This window comes from Lepisosteus platostomus, chromosome 6 (genome assembly GCF_059453375.1).
Source record: "Lepisosteus platostomus isolate fLepPlt1 chromosome 6, fLepPlt1.hap1, whole genome shotgun sequence".
Lineage (NCBI taxonomy): Eukaryota > Metazoa > Chordata > Actinopteri > Semionotiformes > Lepisosteidae > Lepisosteus > Lepisosteus platostomus.
Genome location: NC_142616.1, coordinates 39,054,191 through 39,074,838, shown reverse-complemented (window position 1 = coordinate 39,074,838; position 20,648 = coordinate 39,054,191). Strand labels below are relative to the sequence as shown.

Sequence of the window (20,648 nt, the reverse complement as noted above, 5' to 3'; positions counted from 1 at the left end):
TAGTTTTCTTGAAAGCTTTCTTCCACGATTGCTTTCTTGAGATACTTCAGAATTTTACATTGCGTCCTCTGTTGGCCATGGGTGAGTCAGGTAACGAAGACTAGTTTGTAGACGTCAGTAGTTTGGGATTCACATTGACAGTCCATCTTCCCAAAGCTGATATTTAAACTGTGGAGGGGCACAATAGTACAGGTTTCCCTTGGTATTCTCCACTCAAGTTGTGCATCAACTAGTCATCCACTAGAACGACAAATGCAAGATAGCTTGGGAAATACACCCAGTTCAAGCACTGTCATCTTTATTGTTATTATCAAAGGGCATGATAGTACTTATCTATTGACAGGAGTGCTAAATGGAAGCAGACCATCTAATTCAACTAACTGAATTGCCAAGTATAATGAAAAGTTTATTTGTGCTTCATGAAAATAAAATATGCTATTAGCCACCAAAGATAATATGTTTTGGCATGCTTCTTTAAAGCTATCAAGCTGGAAATGTGTACTTTTATGAAACATTACTGGTTTTAATTGAAGAAAATGAGTAGAGGAAGGATTTAAGGCAGGATGTGTATATTTATCATATGGAGGTTCTTATATCCTAAGTGACTTTCACTGAGCCTACACATCATTAGCTGCTCCTGCCGTATTTATTCTTCCACAACAGGATTTGGGTTTTCAAGACTCATCACATGGTAGGACAAGAATGGTAAGTAACGTGAGTAGGGTAATGCACAGTAAGTGGCAGAATGGGGTTTGAACCTGTATCAAGCACTTTACCATAACCACTGGGCCACCTGACCTCCTTAACACCAGTTTTTCATAGTGGCTTTTACTCGTAGATACATTTTGTTATATATTACACTGGTGCTGCAGGCTGCCAAGTAGTTTCTGAACCAGGTTTAAAACTACAGTTTCGAATGCTAGGGTGTTATAAATTGTGGTTGGCACACTAATTTTGTTTCACTAAGTATTTTCTTAGTCTGATTTCTAGAATTCTTGGCTCTTGAGATAGTGTATTTTGACTGCAGCAAATAGGACTACAAAGCCCATGACCATGAAAGACCTCTTTTTAAACCATGGGAAGGTGGAAAAGCATAGCCCTACAATCTAAATATTTCATGTTATGAGCAACAGTTTGTTTTTGGCTCATAGGAGAACAAAGATTAAATTAGGGACAGGGAACTGAGTGATCCTCTGTCAGAGTTGCTGAATTCACCTGTTGTACTGTTTTTCTTGGGAACAGTGACTTTTTTTGCGCAATGAATCCTGACACTTTTAGCACATATAGTGTACTGTACAGTATGTCTCCTGTAGAGGAACGATTTAAAGCAGGATTTGTTATTTGGGCATTTCTGTACCTGCATGTCTACCTGTCTATGAGGCAAGCTTTACTTTCTTTTTATACTTCTTGTTGTTAAGTTGGGAACACCCATTAAATGTACTTAATGCCAAGTCTTTAAGGATACTTGCCATGTTCCAACTTGATCTAAGGTGCTAATTACTTTCAGTGCCTTCTGACACTGCTTCACTTAAGTTCATATGTTTTTAAAGCATTGGAGTATTGAAACTTCATTTGTAAATACATCTCAAGGAACATCATAGCATGAAAATTGTTAGTGAATTTTATGAATACTTTCCAGGAAATCTGTTATCTAAACATGAAACTGCAGCCAGGAATTATAGTTCTTTGTTTTACATTTCCTTTGGTAATACAGTTTGGAAAATGCTGCTTTCAACTGTTTTTAAACGTGGAATGTTTACTACTTTCTTCACTTCTGATGACGGAGAACAGCAAAGTGCACCACAGCATCCAGAGCAGTTTCATGGTCTGAAATTCAGTTGATCTCATGTAAGGCTAGAATCTACCAAGAGTAATGTGCAGAGCATCGTACTGTGACCTAGTGTGGACTGGATAAATCTGATTGAATGCAATGATGATGACCATACAGAAGAAAACATAAAGAGGTCCTCAAAAAATATGTGGACCTCAGTTGTGTGAGATGCTGGAGCTGATCTTGCCTTCAGTAATATGATAGGAGTGAGTGGTGAAGTTTGTAGTGAGTGAACTTTTTCACTATGTTTGGGTGTCTTGATTTTCAAAACAACATGAAGGATCAAGAATGTAAACAAACTGTTTGCCGCACCAGGACTACTTACTCTTCCTACAAGGTAACGGATGGTAAAGAAAACCTCTCGGCGGTTTTCCACCTACTTTCAATTTAGTTTCATCAATCAACTGTTTTTGTAAGTAATGTTAAAAATAATGGTAGCCCTGGAAAACATAGCAATATCTTTATTGCAACCTGTAAAATCAACATGGTCTCTCTTGCAGTCATTTAGTAGTGGCTTAATATGTCCTTCAGAAAGCTCAGTGTTGTCTCTCCCCAAAATTGAAAAGAAAAATTCAGTGGCATATTTCTTCGCTATGAAAAAGTATATTTACTTCAAATGACTTAAAGAGGACGTTCTTACTTTCACAGTGTCACAACACTTTGCCACAATGTTAAGTTTAACATTTCAGACCTACAAAACGAGGCCATAGAAACAAAAACTGTGCTGTTGTGGTTTTTAAACCAAATCTGATTTTAAGTCTTGTTAAGAGCCGTCCTTTATGGGAAAACAATCGATAACAGTTTCTTCAGACATTGAAATGGTACTTTTTTTTTCTGGTTTCACCCAGAAGTAGAAAAGAATGAATCGATGTTCAGGGTGACAAACTGCTGTTATCTTGAACTTTACAGAGGGAAACTGAAGAAACTTGAATACACCATCCAAGTCAGGGTTACAGTTCCTATAGGCTCTTTCACCCAGTAGGCTGGAGAAGCTGCTGTGGAGCACTTCTCAGAAACCCTTCATCTATGCCTCTGCTCCTTATTGGGAATTTTCAGTTGGGCTTTCATGTTGTCTTCCCTTTCCCAATACTTTTTTTTTTAATCCAGCAAGCAGAATGATTGTGTTGGGGGGGGGGAGAACAAACTGCTTCCAACAAACAGGCCCTTACAGGAAAAATAAAATAGGTTAACATGATCATGCTGTGTAAATGTAATATTTCAGATTACACCCCCCCCCCAGGTCCTAAATAATGTGAAATTGTCTTCGGTCGATCCAACTAATTATGCTTAACAGATGTTTTTCAGATTTTAAAACATGGCTTCTTATTAAATCTTCCGCAAACTAAAAACTACAATGTCTACAGCAGATTAGTAAAATCTCACATAAGGCTGTTAAACCTGACATGCAAATTCTCACAGCCTGAAATCAAGGCTGCATTTTAACAGAATGAGGAAAGATATGAAGAGATTAGTTTTATCAGTTTTTGTAACTTGTTGGTGTCACGAAGATGTTTTTCAGTTTTCTACACTGCATTGTCTGAATATGAGTCTCATTTTCTTTTTTCTTTTACTTTTCTGTAGAAATTTAAACAGTAATAAAATATTTTTTTCTTGAAGTGCTTGAACATTGTAAATAAAGAATATAAAGTCCTTTAAAATAATAACATTTTATAATTTCATGAAAAATAATAAAATTCCAACAATAATAAAGGGATCATTTCATTTTTATTTGAACATAGTGTTGTTCTGGTACCAAGCTGAAATACAGGACATGTAGCATTTAGTGTGTTGTTAAAACAGAGACAGCGTAGACATTAAATATATACTTTAGTGTCCCACATTTTAATTCAGTTCCCATATTTTAAGGCTTTCTCATGTGCTTATTTTACTTATTTTGAGTGCCTATAAAATGGTTAATTAAAAATAGTTGGTCATGACAGAGCAGCACAGATCCTTTATATACATCCCTATCTGTGAAAAAGAAGAGTGTCAATCAGGATCTACAGGGAGGTCATGAGAGTCTAGATTTTCATACCATGCCTGGTTTGTGGGGTGATTTCCTTTTGATTTTACAGCATGTTTGTTTCATGTGCTAAAGCCGACAAGCTGTTCCCACAAGCCACTGTGGCCGGTTCTCCAGTACAAGTGTCAAATTCATTACAGGGAGAGCCATGTTGTTCAAAGCCCTCATGCACTGCTAGGGCAAGTGGTGCTATGCCTGGGCAAAGAGACAAAACAACAAACTCCAGACAGGAAAATACTGCCTGCCTACGTCATCCCAGCCAAATTTCCTTCACTCCAGCAAGCTTTATAGTATTGGATTTTTTTTTGCAGAAGAAAGCAGTTTTCTTTTCTTTCCACAATTTATTTCTTCATCGCACAATAGATTACAAATGTCATTTAGACAGACAATGACCTCGAAGAATTGTTGAAACCATAATGATGTCCTTTAAATCCAGAGGCATTTTTGCAGAATGCAAATATTTCTATTTTCTCATATTTCATTTAAAAGGTCCAGTTTGGTTTTTATTTGCATCCTTCTGGTTAATATGCTGCCATATAGTGCTGGATGCATAAGTAAAATGTACTCAATATGACTTAAGTCTGTTGGTTTGAAGCCCTGTTGTATTTAACTCTGGGGAAGCTATGCAAACAAACACACTGTAAATGGGTCTAAGCTCAAAAAATAAAATGTTCATGTTTGCCAGAAATTACAGCTGGCCAAAATCAGAAAAGCATAGTGAGTGTTGCACCTGTGTACTGTACCACTATGGAACAAGTAATAGGTTTATTCCATGCTGACAAAAAGAAGGCCGTGGAGCCTTCTTCAGGTGAAAAGCCAAAATGTTTTCTTTCTTCTTTTTTTCAGCGTGGAATAAACCTATTACTTGTTCCTTTGCAGCCTACACATGCTGACGCAGCTACCCACCTGAACTACTGTCTGAGTGATACCACTATGTCTGAGCGATTTGGTTTTGGATCACAATCCCCCACCAACCTCTGCTATGATTTTTTTTAGAGAGGAGCAAGTAGTCAGAATACCTTAACAAATGCACAAATAAACTCGAGCCCCAAAAGAGCAAACTACTTTCATTTCAACAAATCACAAACCTGTATGTGTATCACTTTACTGCATCATGTTTAAAAAAAAAAAAAAACAATTGCTGGAAAAGGAAAAAATACTCCTAGAAGGAAGGTAATTTATTCCAGGTAAATTATTCTAGTGAAGAATGTTTAATAAAACGGACAGAGTGAAATCTGAGTCATGTAATATTTGCTGTCATGTTCCACAAAATAGATTTATTTTGTACCAGACTTAAGCATGACAGCTACCACAATGCATGATAGTGGATTTTTAAATACCCGACTGTTTTGTTGTGACTTGGTCACAAAAAGTACCTTACATTTTAGAATTCAAAGGGAGTGTTGACATTTTCTGCTTCAGAATGGGAAGTACAGTAGCCAATGAATGGAGAGCTGGGTGTTGAGCTGCAAAGCTGGGTGGGCTTCCTCTAACCGCAAGGCTGGTGAGAGTTATTAACTGAGAGGCCTCTCGCATGGGCTGTTTGGGAATTGCTTACTCCTCTTTGTTGGTGTTCCTAGACCCTGTGGTCACCATAAGACTGCTTGCTATTGAAATGGACTTCCTTGGACACTGCTTACAATGTGTGCTGCATTGGAGAGAATACAATGGCAAAGCTCTCCCACACCGTGCCCAACTTTAAGTTGTAATTCTAGAATATTAAGATCCTTCATAATTTTGTTTTATTTCTTTTATGGAAAGAAAGTGTCTCTTTATTAACTGTGTTTGCTTCTGTTCCTTAGCTTAAAGCAATTTTAATTGCATAAATTAGCTCTTCATCATGACTTGATATTACTCAGTTGCTTGGGTTTTATCATATGGGGATCTCTAGAAATTAATGTGTATTGTGCAAGCACAAATGGTGAAGAAAATAGTCATTTTTGTCATTTATTTAGACATTTTAGGCATTAGACATTAATGCCTTTGAACGTTTTACAAAAGTTGGGACATTGTTTTTTATAAATTTAGAATTGTAAATTGTCCTGTGTTACACCCAGTCTCAGCACACAGCATCCTAGGGAAGGTTTGAAAAAAACCCTATGATTTTCGAGACTAATGTTCAGTTTCAACAATTCTAAAGAAAAGAATGAGTCTGGCGTATAATTAGGAACCTAAAAGTAGCAAAGCCTGACTACTGCTCTAAAATTCCGTGTTGAAGTAGCACACAAAAAGCCAGCCACTCTTATTAAGAGGGACACACAGTTGATAGCAGTCTGTAATTCTGCTTGCAGAAGATTTCCAGGGTTGATCCAAGTGATTTCCTATTCTGCGTGTGAACGTGCTATGACATGAATTACCTGTCTTGCCTGAAACAAAAAGCCTTAGGGATCAGACACAGAATAAGAAAGGGCACACAAAAATTTCAAACTTTCTACTGGGACAATGCTATACATTTCACAGTACTGAAACGTATTGTGATGGAAAGGGAAATACATTTTGGTGAACTGTCTGGATGAAAGTTAGATAAACGAATCATGCACTTAATACTTAAGTGTTAAATAGTTACAAGCCACAGTGTTTTCTCTTTAAACAAGCACTCCACTGTTTATGTGCTCCAATGGTTGCATACAGTTTTATCACTAGGCCTTGAACATTCTGTACTCTGTATGTAAATTGTTATAAATGTTAGGCCACATGACTCTAAGGACTTGAATCTGAGACTAACGTTTTTAAAATGTACTATGCACTTCAAAAATAGACCTATTTAAACAGCTGTATAATGTGAACTGTACATTGAGGAGTGAAGAGATATGCTGTGCATACAAATGGGATCATTAGTTACATGTTCCTATAATAATAAATAATAATAATTTATTAACCCTTTACAATTTCTTGCATTAGGAATGATCTTTTCGCATACCTGAGCTTGCTCTCCATGAGACACACAGATAGGGAGAGAGCCTGGGGTCAGAGCACAGGGTCTGCCATTGTACAGCACCCCTGGAGCAGTACATGTACAGTGTACAATGATCAAGAATTAGCTTTGTGCACGTTGTTACCTGATTTTTTAAGATTGTATACTCTCAAACACTCTGCTGTGTTCTGTTGTTGACAATGGGAATATCTACCAAATAATACAGCTCCTAGGGGCACAGTTTTCATCACTTGACTTTTGTTTAAATAGATCAGTGAGTTTATAACTTTATTAAACACCCTGTAAATCTAGGCAAATGATCATAAAACACTGTCAGATGGGACATGTAGGAAGCATTTAAAGGTGTAGTAAGACAGTGGAGTAATCCAAGATCTTCTAGATTAAATCTGTTTCTTACTTCTTATAAAGGAATGTAGAGGTTGGTGTTAGTTACCCTTTTGTTACTATTATGTCCTGAGTCTGCCTTTTCCGTGATTTATGTGACTCGCTGTACAGTTCTCCTTGGCTCTCAGAATTTCCTTCCTTAAATTAAACCAACGCCTAATCTGAGATCTCTTTCCTTGACGTCTGAGAATGAAATTTAGAGAGAGGTTAATTTCCATTGTACTCTTGGCTTTACCCTTTACCAATTTCCTTTGCAATGCGAAAAGTTTACATTGCAAAATTGTGTGTTTTCGGCTTGGGAAATGTCTGCCTGAGGAAATCAGCGCTGGAAAACAGCCTTACGAAGGAAACAGCCTATGGTTTAAACACAAGAAGAATATTTGTCTTGATGTCGCCTGATGGCTAGTGACACCTAGTGGAACAAAAAAGAAGGTGCACCTGACATCACCATACACTCTGGTCAGTGCGCCATCTGACCAATGTAGAGGGTGTCCCTTTATGTTCAGGCTCTCTTTCATAGGTTATTACTTATTTATGGCCCCCTACCATTTTTATATGTAGTTCAGACAGGATTCATGGGAGAAGCCAAATGGACAAAAATGACAAATGGAAGTGAAATTGCTTGCCATGCATATTTTGTACATTATTTTATTAAATTGCTGAAAACCTTAGACAGTGCTTAGTATGTATATGTAGATTTGTTTCTGTCAAAGAACCAAAAAAATTAAGTATGATGTGGGGTGTTTGATCATGCCAATCCACTGGAAAAAGGAGCATCGTAAAGAACACAGCAAAAATGATGCTGTCAAACTGGCCAAAGAGCTGAATGTTTAAGACGTATAAGGGTGCTAGCAGGGTTTTACAGTTAGTTATTGGTGACCATTGCCTTCATAAAAAAAAAACTGCAGTTCCAATGTCCTTGTAACCTTTCTGCATACATGGCACACATGCATGAGCATGATGTGCACAGGACCTCAATGTTGCTAGTTTTCCAAGATACCATACAGAGGTTCGTTTGTGTCTGGTGTTATGTTGCGTGCACCCACTGTATTTCTCCATGATTGTACTGTGGAAAGGCTCCAGTAAAGCAAGGTAATGTGGTGCAACTTCACGAGGCTGGAAGTCTGATGGTTTCCTTTCGTGTGTCTCAGGTGATGAGCGATGGAGCCGGGCTCTGTGGTGCGCGCCGTGTTCGAGTTCCGCCCCAGTGTATCTGAGGAGCTGCCCCTCTTCACCGGTGACGTCATCGAGGTGCTCAGTGTGGTGGATGAGTTCTGGCTGCTCGGAAACAAAGATGGCGTCACAGGTACTGCTCAGAATACAGCTTCATGCGTACCGTGTGGCTGCTGACGCTCAAGAGCCAGACCCTTGTTGAATTCTTCTTTAAAAATTCTTTAAACATTTAGTCTGTCATACGATTTGTATACTTGCATCTGATATCTGTTTTTCTGAGAAGTTGATGTATTTTCAAGACCATTCTGTAAAGTTACTGCACACGTTGTCTGTAGAAGTTTTGTATTGTACAAATAGCTCTTGAATTTTTTTAATATTTTCCTAACAATATAAGGTCTTGACATGGATCTCACAAATGTAAAAACTGAATTATCACTAGGTTGTGATGGATGGACTGGAAGCTTTTTTATTATAGACACATAGTCATGAAATAATAAAATTTATTTTGTTATCACTTTAAGTCATGTTATCACTCTGTATAACTGTTACAGCCATTTTATAATAGCTGTTCAGGTGTCAGTGCATCATTCCTATAATGCACTTCCGGTTAATTGTTTACAGTTCAGATAAAGCCACACCTGTTTTTTTTCATAATCTCATCTTTAATCCCATTTATATCAGTACCAGATTGCATTACTGAACATCTTAAATTACTTTGATTTGATTTGTTTGATAAAGTTACTGAATTGGCGTAAGGCATAAACAAGGGACTCCTATTGCTTAGCCAACTGATCCATATCAGGTTTTAAAGGCGAAGTCTCTTTTATGCAGTGCACTGCACTGAGGAAGGAGGCTATTTTAACTCCAAATTCTTGTCCTTACAAATGTATGCAAAAGATTATCAACACAGGTGTTAAAATAAACAGCCTTTGGTGATGGATTATATACAAGTGTCTCAAAATTTGTCAGATTATTGTTTAATAGTGCTTTTATTGACATGTTGTATTATGTCTGTCAGGCCAGTTTCCCAGCACGTTTGTGGAGCCAGTCACAATACCGAACACCAAAAGAGGGGAGAAACTGTACGTCTGCATCAATGACTACAGTTCTCTCAGTGCTGGGAACCTCCTCCTGAAGAGAGGTATTAACTTTGTTTTATATTTAGCATGAATCACTGCAGTCTTGACCGACGAGCTCACCATACATTGAAAAACAAGACCGTGAAAGTAATATTAGTTCAGATTACAATCTGAATGCCTGCACGTTGTATGATGTACAGACAGTGGTGTGTTCTCTTTATCACAATTTTGTGCAACCATGCAGTTGTCATCCCATTCTTTTTTCTTTGGGATGAGATGAAATAACATGGAGCCATCAAAGCAATCAAAAAATATTGAAATATTGGCATGTCATCGTCATTACACACACCTGATAGAAGGACCTTCTGTACTACATTAACATTTACATTATTCTTCTATATCTGTTCTAGGTGACGTAGTAGTTGGCGAGGACACTGTGGACTCTAACTGGCTGAGAGGAAGAAATTGTTGGGGCTCCAAGGGAGTTTTCCCTTTGTCTTGTGTGAAGGAGCTTCATCTCTCTTCCCGGTCTCGCAAACTGTCCAAGAGGTCAGTGTCTGAATTGCCCAGTTATGCCCTAGGACAAGCCAGGGCTCTGATGGGATTATCTGCACAGCTGGATGAAGAGCTGGGCTTTATGGAGGGAGATGTCATCATCATTGTTGGAATTCCAGAACCAGGGTGGTTTGAGGGAGAGTTAGAGGGAAGGAGAGGGATTTTTCCTGAAGGATTTGTGGAGCTTTTGGGTCCTTTGCAAGCAGGAGAAGACCAAGGGGGCCAGGATGACTATGACATTTATGAAGAGGAGGACATCTGTGTTGAAGAGGCACCATTAAATACTGAGGAATTCACGGGGGTTTATGGGATAGCTCTGTATGACTTTAGGGCCCTTGAATCTGGGGAGCTTGATTTTAACGTAGGTGACAAAATTCACATTATCAACACTTTGGAAGACGGCTGGCTTGAAGGGGCAGTCAGTGGCAGACGTGGAATATTTCCTCATAGGTTTGTAAAGGTTGAAGATCAAAGCACTGAAACAAAAAAGCAACAGTCCAACTCTGAGTACGGACAAGAAACTGAAAACAAATCTGTCTGTTCTCCCTGCACTATCGATAACCACTGTGACTGGAAAACTGAAGACAGTGGAGACAATAGTCAGTTATGGGATTTGGATTACTTTGAAGAAAAATCAGATCAAACTAGCTCAGAAACGACATGGCTAGAAGCACTGTCAGATGTAAAATCTACCCCCGCCAGTTCAAAGTTGGACCATGAGCCTCAAGGAACTGAAACAAAGGGCAATTCTCAGGGGATTCCTATAATTAGGGGAGACACGGTCATAGACGCAAAGCAAAGTACAATCCAGAACCCAACTCCTTCTCACAGAGGTCTTACGAGAACAAATTCTGCACCTTCAAAACCCCGTCTTCCACCAAGGCCAAGTCTACATTCTTTAAATAGTAGACGGTACAGCAACATACCAGATGCGGTGGTAGACCAAAAGATTGCCGATAGCAGTTCTGAGGCCCCCCCAGCTCCTGCTACTAGAACATTAAGTTTAGTAACAAAAAAAAGAGATTCAGAAAACTTGCATAATAATTGGTCTAGAGATGGTGGTTATTTGAATGTCCTTCAAACTTCAAACAAAAATGCAGCTTACAAAGATTTATCCTGTTGTGCTCAAGACAAGAAGCATAAAAATAAAGTCCGTCAGTTGAGTGTTACCGACTCTGATTTGTTACCGGGATGCAGAATTGATCAGCAGGTGGGTTGCAAAACGGCTGAGGCTAATGGCTTATCCAGCTCGTTTACGCTCGAGTGCCTAGCAGGCTCAGCTCCGGATTTGGATTCCAAACTGTCTCAGCAGCTTGCCGAGTTTGAGAAGAGTCTTCCGGACTACAAGGCTAGAGACTCCAAGAAAATATCCCGACATTTTTCCATCCTGGATTACAGCAGTGAAAATGATATCATGAGAGGCTCCCCCACTTCCAAGAGTCAGCAGGAAGGCTGCTCTTCTCTAGAGAGAAGAAAAGCACTGAGACCCCCGCCACCCAGGCCCCGGGTACTCAAACCTCAGGGGTCGCCGTCGTCTCCTAGACCTTCGGTGGAAGGTCCTCAGCCTACAGGTGAAGGCCAGCCTTCCCAGGGTTCCTTGGCATTCAGGCCTTCTCGGCCCGCTCCCCTCCCTCCTCAGCCCTCTCCAAGGAGGAGCACTCCACAGGACTCCACTCCGTTCCAAGCAGGATCTTCGAGTGCTCCCCAGGACAGTGCAGTCCACCAGGACAACACCTCTTTTAAGATCCCAGAGGAAGCTGATTTTGATGATGCAGGAATTCCTCAGGTGGATGGGGACCGTGTCCTGGAGGCAGAGCAAGACCAGTATTCTCTCCTGCTCAGGCTTCAGGAGGTGGAGAGAGACATTGAGATATACACCAAGACCATGGAGGAGCTCGGGGTGATGCTTGATGAAGAGGAGGATGAGACTGCCAGAGCTCAGGCACTAGAGAATCTGGACTTCTGCACTTACAACATTGAATCTCTAACAGTAGAACAACAGCAGCTCAGAGGTAAGATGCATCTTGTTAGTTTTACCAATGCAGTGCTCAGAGGACAGTGAGGCTGTTACAGGCACCTGCTGTTTTGTATTAACCTCATTAGCGATATCCCTGAGCCCTATTTGGGGTGGTAATCTGGGCACAGCTCAGGCTGCACAAATTTAGTGTCTTGATCGGTTGTTGTTTTTTTCCCCCGATTTGCCAGTCAGAATGGAATACTCAAATTAGAATAGCAAAATATATTACAGCTGTGTAATAGTAAACCTCTATTTATACCAAACCTCTCAGTGTGCTACTAATGGCCTTGTTCTTATTACTGAACTGTGGGTATGGTACTATTTTCCTAGTATGTATGATTGACGGTTATTGCACAGCAAGCGACAGGATTATTTTTTGCCACATGAATTAGTTTCTTATCTAATTTATCCTTTCAGGTTGTTCGGAAGGTAAAAACATGGAGGCAGCTATACACGACTTTCCATATATCTTTTTCATGCACTGTATTAGTGCCCACGTATGGAAGTGTAGCACTTTCTCAAGATCCATCTGCTTCGTCTTTAATATTTAGTTTTATTTGTTCCAAAATGTTTAAAAAGGATACAGTAAACAAATTTGAAATTAGATGTGAAATCATATTTTGTTTTCTTAATTCTTTATTTTTTCTGATTGGTATCCTCTTCTCTTAAACTGTACTATATGGTTAGTAGCTTTATTGCCTTTTATATTTTTACAATGTTATAGTAGACTCATCGTCTGCTTTTCCTAATGGTATCCCATCCTGTTGTCCTTTGTCAGCGTGATCAGTCTACTGCAACAGGTATGAACTTCACCTGGCTTACCTAAAAATTACCCCTCTGTAAGAATGCATTTACTTTTAAATCATTCAGCAAATTCATGATACCACATGAAAAGTAGAAAACTAGACCCAATATACCATTTTTATTTTTCACAGCTTTCAGAAAGTTTTCAAATTAACTTTCATTTAACCTACAGCCTTGTGGACATTTTGTGTCCTCTTAATTGTGCATTTCTAAATCAAGAATTTTAAATCTGAGTATACATTTTTTTTTAATGGCATTACCGCTGTAGCAAATTTTGCTGTCAAATTTCTTACTCCAAATTACTTACTTTTAATACTGCTAGTAAATAACTTACTCCATATACAGTAGTTAGATGGATGTTAGTGAACTGTGTGCTACATTGAACAAATATTTAATAAGTTAAATCACAGGCAATGGCTTTGAATATTTGACTTCCAGTAAAAATTAATAAAGTTTTAGTGGTATAAATATGTAAATGTTTTACGTTTTCGCTGTGAAATAGTAAATAATTTTATTGAGAGTAAGAATCTTTGATAATCAGCTGATGTTTGATTCACTTTGAGAGAGGAATATGAAATTAAATAGCATGTGTTCTGTCATCACTAACAAAGATAAAATGACCATTTGTTCTTTGTTGTACATCGTTTTTACAACAAGTAATTCAACTTAAAATTCCAAAACCTCATTAATTATTCTTGAAAAGAAGAGAGATTTAGTTGAATCCCAGCCTCCTCATCAAACAGAGAATATTTTTGCATGCCAACCATTTATTGGCACTCCTTTCTCAAAGCACTTCCTTACTCATGTGAATGAGTCTTCACTGGTGGTTTCAGCATTGACCTGTATCCACCTTGGTACAATCACAGGCCTTTCTGAATAGAACACAAAGACAGAGATCTGATTGCTCACACAGGGCTGAGCTCCACAGACTGGTTTCTGTTCTTTCCTAATCTCAGCATTCTTTTCCTCACACTTCTCATAGCAAACAGCTGAGTAATACCTTGGTCCACCCTAAAGGTACAATATTTAAATGTCTTTGTCCCTTAGCTTTTCATAACTTTTGATTTTAACAGAGTATGGTTTTGTAGTACATTATACATCATAAACAACAAAACATACATGCTTGCAACATTGTTATCTCTTACCATTTTTAATTAATAATAATTCCTTACACTTACACAGACTGTAGGGTTTCACGTCTCATCCGAAGGATGGCACTTTTTTACAGTATAGTGTCCCCATCACTATACTGGGGCAATAGGACCCACATAGACTGCAGGATGAGCATCCCCTACTGGCCACACTAATATCACTTCCAGCTGAAATTTCAGTTTTTTCCCAGGAGGTCCCCCCTTCCAGGTAGTGACCAGGCTCACACCAGCTTAGCTTCAGTGGGTTGCCGGTTGTGAGTTGCAGGGTCATACTAACCATACTGCCTGGTGTCAAGGAAAAATGTTATATAGTGACTCAACACAATGCCATCAAAACTTTGAACAGAAGAGAGGCTGATGCAGCTTCTCACATTAAATGCAATTTTGTTTTTTGTCTAATGAATAATGTACAGCACAACTCATGAAGCATGAAGCCGTTTTATTTAATACACAAATCTGTGAATATAATATTAGGCCTTCTATTCCACATTGTTACTGGATTGAGAAAGGCAGTCATGTTTTCTTGTGAGGTCCACCTGTGCTTTAATTTAAAAAAAAATGTATGAGTATGATGTATTATTGCTTTGCCTTAACTTTCTTATACAGTGTTAGAAAAGTTTTAGGAGTTGGTTGATTTGTTTTTTAAGATGTTCTCAGAAGCCTTCTAGAACTTTGTTATGCTGTATAGAACACTCTTCTAAACAGGCCATATTTAGCACTATGCTCTTTAATAATGTAAATATTTTAGATGGCGTGTTAAAGATGGCAGGAAAATATTGTTTTTGTGTGTACTAAAGCAATGGTTAGCAAAAAGAAAATATCTTTTTAGGGAGTAGAGGCTAATTTTGGAGTGTCTTAGTGCGTCCTTTATTCCATTTTTCAACATTTGTCAGCCACGTCTTAAATAACAGTGTCAGAAGGTTAGCAGATAGGAAAACATTTTCCATTTTAGAAAAACCCTTAAGATCTTGAGGTTTAAAGAGATTAATACAGTACTTGTATTTATGCCTTTAGGATTTATGTCTAGAATACTATAGTTCCTTGCATGAAAAGCCATTTTTTATTACTGAGGTTGTTCGGTCTTCACTCGTAGTATGATTTTGGCTTTTCTTTATTTGCAACTTTTTCTTTATTATTTTTTTCATTATTATGATTGTCTTTATTTATCTTCTGATGAAAACTCCCTACAGACAATTACACAGCAGATGTTGGAAACGGGCTGTTTTATATGTGTCTTTTATATAACACTATCACGTTTTTTTTTCTCTCTGAATACTGAACTATTATTCTTCTTGTTTGGCATATATCAATTTTTTGTCCTTCCAATAATTTGGTATCCATGCAAATACTTGCAGTGAGCTCTCCGAGTGCCTTCTCTGAAGGCCTGTGGTGTTTACTCTAAGTAGTATAGACTTGAAGACTAATACAGCTGGGTACACAGTCAAGACTGACTGATAAGAGGAAAGCTCTGTGGTTTCTTAAAGTGTAAGGTTACACTGCAATGTCCGTACTTGACAAGGGAAAAATACAATTACTGCTCATGTATAATATTGGGTGTCCCTGAATCCCTGAAGCTCTTGCTTTCAGCAAAGGTATTTTTTTCTTAAACTGCAATCCTTTTAAGTTTATTTTTGCTTCATTCTTATAATTAGACCAGCAGTTTAAGAGGCTTTGGAATAGCTTTCTCCTTAAAGAATGCAAATGCTGAAGTCTTTACGAGCAGTTTCTAATGAAAATCTGTTAAATTTCAACAGGGAGCTAAACTTATGGAAAAAACAATCTGCAAGAAATTGCCCTTAGTCCTGTCAGCATTGCTCCCCACTGTTTAGGAAAGAAAATGAGTTGCTCTTATGAGTTCAGTATGCCCTTGCCTTTTATGTTAATTGTCTTTTTAAAGTCATAAAAAGTTCAAATGATTCAGCAAGTCAGAACTTTGAACTCTCTCCCTTGTTATTTATTGAGCAGTTTTATGTTGCATTGTGTTGCACTAAGAAGATTCAAAATAAATGCTCATTCTCTTGAGAGAACTATGCTCACACTAACTTCATTGTGAAGGAGTCAAATGGGGTGATCGGACATTTAGATGCAATTACTATTTCGATTATTCTAAGAAAATCTGTTGCGTTTAATATTTTCATTCTGTTGTCTTGAGTAAGCCCCCCCCTGAAATACAGACACTGCTGTTTGACCTTCTTTTAAACCTCACAAGAGCAGAGCTTTTACCCCTGTTTTCCTTGGCCTTAAGCCATTTTAAAAAGTAATGTTCACCAAATATTTTAAAAGGGGTTGTAGGTTAAATCAAAGGAAGAACATAATCTTTTCTTATAGATCATTTATAATTCACAATGTAAGCTGTCCTGATAATACCTTAATGTCCTTTTATACACAGACATGTGGTGCCCTGGAATAATTAACTTTTTTAGTTTTTGGTTCAATTTTTATTAGACTTTTAGCTGTGACTGTGACTTTAATTGTTTTACAGGTGGTGTTAGGTTTTATTTTTACAGTAATAGGTTGGGCAGTGTTGACAATTGAGAGAATCGGGATGAAGCATGAAGTAATTTAATTAATAGTGCTATATTTCCTCTGCAGAGCAATAGATTTTCACAAATATTGTTTTGTTATACACTATAGTACATCTTGTGGATTAAATGAGTATCTCCTTTCCTTTGGAAATCCTGTTATTTTCAGCAAAGATGTTGAAATCAAAAATACTTTTTCCCAGTGTAGTACACTTTGGTAACTTTACTTTTTATTTTTACAGAGGGCAGTAAAACACCCTGTATGTTAAGTTTCTCCATCTTTATTGATAAGTTCATTATGACTATATAAGGACACTTAGTCATTTTTGCTTGCTTATCTGTGTTTGGTTGGTTCACTTAGTAACAGCATAAATGTGAAAACCTGTTACTCGGGTAACCCAAACTGGGACTCACACCTTATTTTCAGAGTCACTGACGACTACGAGGTGCAATCGCAAAGAAATTTAAGTCCCATTGTCACCTGTTTTTTAAATCTTTGTTGTAAAATGCTAATTCACACCCTCATTCAGTGGTAGGCCCTTGTAAATAGTCAGGAAACATTAGTGAAATGGAAGACATTAGTTTTGGAAATACAGTTTCACAGGACGAGAATTAAATCCCAAAGCAGAGTGGTTATGTGAAATTATCCATGAACAATTCATGCTTTTTCTTTAAACTTTAACGAAGTGTGTTGATAAAACAAATTCTGTAACTGAATTGGAAGGAAACAAGGCAAAACATTAAATATAGCTTCTCCAACAATCTATCTAGTTATTTCATGCCATGTTTCCTCATTGTAGAACAAACATGAAAAATAAACATACTTCAGGAGATTTTTAAGTTATATTAGAGACTGATAATGTTAATGGGTGTAAAATATTCTGAATTAAACATTTGTGAATTTAACATACTGCTGATCTGGCTTTAGAGTTCTAATCTTCTAGAATATTGAAAAAACTGTTTCTGTGATATTAAACATTATGAATAGACTCTGGCTATCCCCAGAGAAATGGGGTGAAAGAAATACCGAAAGGGGGACAACAGATAACAATGGGCCATTGTAGAGAGGCAAGCCAGTTTCTCCCTACATGGGTGACTTTGAATGAGGCGTCTGTTTGTAGATAGGTTATTTATTTCTCATGGTTTCTTGTGCAAAAGCACCATAATGAGAAATTGAGAAATTAGTGGTGGGCTAAGTCAGTGGGGAAAAAAATGCTAAAACTTTCAATTTACAGACAACATTTAGAAAACTTAAAAACTGAAATCTTGAAAATTCTAAAACCTAAGATCTACGTACACCACGAAAAAGGAGGCTTTGAGACACGTTTATTTATTTGTATTATTATTATTTATTTAAGACCTTTGCTGATTGTTTAGTTAAGACATACTATAGTGGCTTTCATGTGTGGCAACCAGAAAAAAAATCACACTAGTAACCATTCCTACTCAAGTGAGAAGGCAGAAAAAATTATCTTGTATCATTAGACAAAAAGTAAAATCCTTTGCAGTTTTGTCTTCTGAACACCTAATAAACTGAAAGAGAGCAGATAAGCCCTGAACAAAGCAGTATGAGGCACTGTTTTGCTGCAAAAGTAGCTCTGTCCAATTAGAACAGGGCCAGTGTAGTAATCTAGGTCATGTGACTGAGTTAAATGATTAAACCCAGTGCACTGCCTAGCACAGGCTGTCAGCCCATTGGGCAATAAGGTGGAGGAGATAGTGTACTACTCTAGCTGGAAGCAGTCTGGGAAAAGAGGAGTGCCGGTGCAATTAAACTAACAGAAACCAAGCCCCGGCTGCATGTTCTGCACTATGTCTGTCAGGTGGAGACTTTTATGCTCTGTCTTTCTGGAATGCAGCCTGTGCAGGAGGTAATGCAGGTCATACACAGACACGGCCACGCTTGAAATGAAGGGGAATGTGGTCCTTGGTCAGTCTGGTGCCTTCAAGGACGATGGCAGGTATGACTGCAGATATGAAAGAGTTCCTAGGCAGAAAGTGTACAGCCAGGAGCAAAGGCAGTTGGACTGGGAACAGGACAGGTATGCTCAAGAGCAAAAGCAGTACTGGGACTGCAGGAGAGAAGAAGACTGGGAGTGTGACAGATCTGAAAGGAGAGAAAACCACTATGGGGGTCACCCCAGTGGCAACTGGGAGTATGAGGACAATGGCAAGACCTCCTATAGAGATTACAAGATTTACAGAGAGTATGAGCGACCTGAAAAAAGATATGTGGACCGCAGGACACCTCGGCCCTTTGAGGATTACAGAGACTCTGACAAAAGAGAAAGGTACTACAGAAGCTCAGGGAGGAATGAACCCAGATACAAGGAAAATGAAAGAAGGGAGAGACCTTCTATGGAACGGAATGATGATCTGGATTATAAACCGAGAACCCAGGTAGAACAATTTTATAAACACAGGTTCACCAGCTGTGAGGAGTATGATTGCGACAGCTATGACGGGGATGAAAATCTGAGTCTGAAAGAACTAAATTTGGAATACGAGAACTGCAGCCGGACTAGAAAGCCAATATTTACTGGCTCCTTGGACAGAAACAGTTTTTATAGGAAGACGGCTCCCAGTTCTTTAAGACATTCCGAGTTTGCACGCAACAGAAAACAAAAGCAAGGTAAAAAACTGGATATATTCCGTATCAGATTTTAAATGTATTTATTTTTCTTGAGTTAGAGCGTAAAATCACCATTTTATTTCAAGAAATCAGTTAAGCAGAACAAAATGCTGGTCACCTTTTATAGTGTGTACTTTAGTGGCTGGTTTGTGCTAGAGTTCTATCGAAACCTGTTTGCATATCGTTTCCTTGAAAGGTGAGCTTCTGGGTATTTGCAAGGCGAGAAACTGGTCTGACAGGTGTTTTTGTTGTTTTTTCAATCTTAGCAGTGTAATGTTATTAACACCTTGTGCTGAGGACGGATGGCTTCTCAGGACTTTTTAGTTTTACCACAAATGCATCCACTTCTGAATGTTTTTTTTTGCTGTGGCAGGAATAATTTTAAGTACAAATCTATGGAGATGTGCAGGGTGGTTAAAATGTTTGTTTAAATCAAAGCTCTAGAAACGTATAAGGAGGACAGGCTTGTCTTCTATACTGTATGACAATTCATTGTTCTTGCCTGTTTAAAAGGATTTAAGGACCTTCAAACCTTACAAAGTTCTTGGACCAGCAGCAGCGCACTTCAAAAAACCACAAGGAAATTGCTTGTACTCAATAGAACAGGGATTGATCCTTCTAATTGAGTGTCTGCATGGTGTTCTCATCAGCTGTGTTTTCTATGTGTTCAAGTGTACAGGTAGCTGTCATTTTGAGAACTGCTGTGAAAACATCACTTTTTTAAAGCAGGTTTGATGCCATCCACATTCCTAAACAGATATGTTGGTTGTTCAGCAGGTGGAATTCACCATCCCCCCACCACACTGTGCCTTGCATTTAAATACAAACAGTAATCCCTGAATTGAGTCATTAATACACAATTCCTCACTTTTGATACACTGAGGGCTTAGAGCACATTGACAGTAGTAGAGATAATCTGTGTGGAGCAACAATAAGACTAATACAAGAGATTCTGCATTTAAACTTTCCCTTGAAAAGTGTTTGTTATTGTAACTTAAGATAGAAAGTTATTTGTATTAATACTTTTTTCCCCCAAAGTAATGTCTTTGGTTTGTGTATAAATATTTAGCAAACGGAACTCTTCACTTTGATTTATTGGTGATCTACGTAGTACCCCAGATGAAATCTGCAATTGAGACAGATGTTAACATGCTGTAAGTCTTCTGTAGAGTGTACATACCATCTCAAAATCTATTCACTATGTGCTTTTTTTGTACATATAAATAACCAATAAGGGATTTTCTGTGAGATTTCTAGCTGACTATGGTAAGAGGTCTTTCAGTTCATTTGGAAATATCTTCTGTTCTTCGTTTTTTGGATACCTCTTTTAAAATTCCAAACAACTTGCTTTTTTGTTGTTGTTTTTTTTCCAAATGATAAAGTTACAGAACGATATTGCTATGTTATTCACGTCATCCACTTTGTCAAGACTTTCCTTATCTCCAGGTTATAATAGCACCATAGCACCAGTTCTCAATGAGTTATTCCAGCAGTATGTCTTTGTTTCTGTCTGATGCACAGTTCCCTTCCCCCCACTCAGTG

The 20,648-nt window shown here is 38.1% G+C and overlaps 1 protein-coding gene across 4 annotated transcripts in view; it reads left to right on the top strand.

Annotated features, from left to right (window-relative positions):
• The window catches only part of dnmbp (dynamin binding protein), a 61,543-nt gene that overhangs the window by 15,915 nt on the left and 24,980 nt on the right, over positions 1–20,648 (top strand). For all 4 annotated transcript variants that reach the window (XM_088635766.1, XM_088635763.1, XM_088635765.1 and 1 more), the window contains exons 2-4: positions 8,325–8,479; positions 9,365–9,487; positions 9,836–11,992. In XM_088635766.1, coding sequence (XP_088491892.1) covers positions 8,335–8,479; positions 9,365–9,487; positions 9,836–11,992 — 2,425 coding nt within the window. In that variant the 5' untranslated portion in view covers positions 8,325–8,334. The remainder of the gene's footprint in view (positions 1–8,324; positions 8,480–9,364; positions 9,488–9,835; positions 11,993–20,648) is intronic.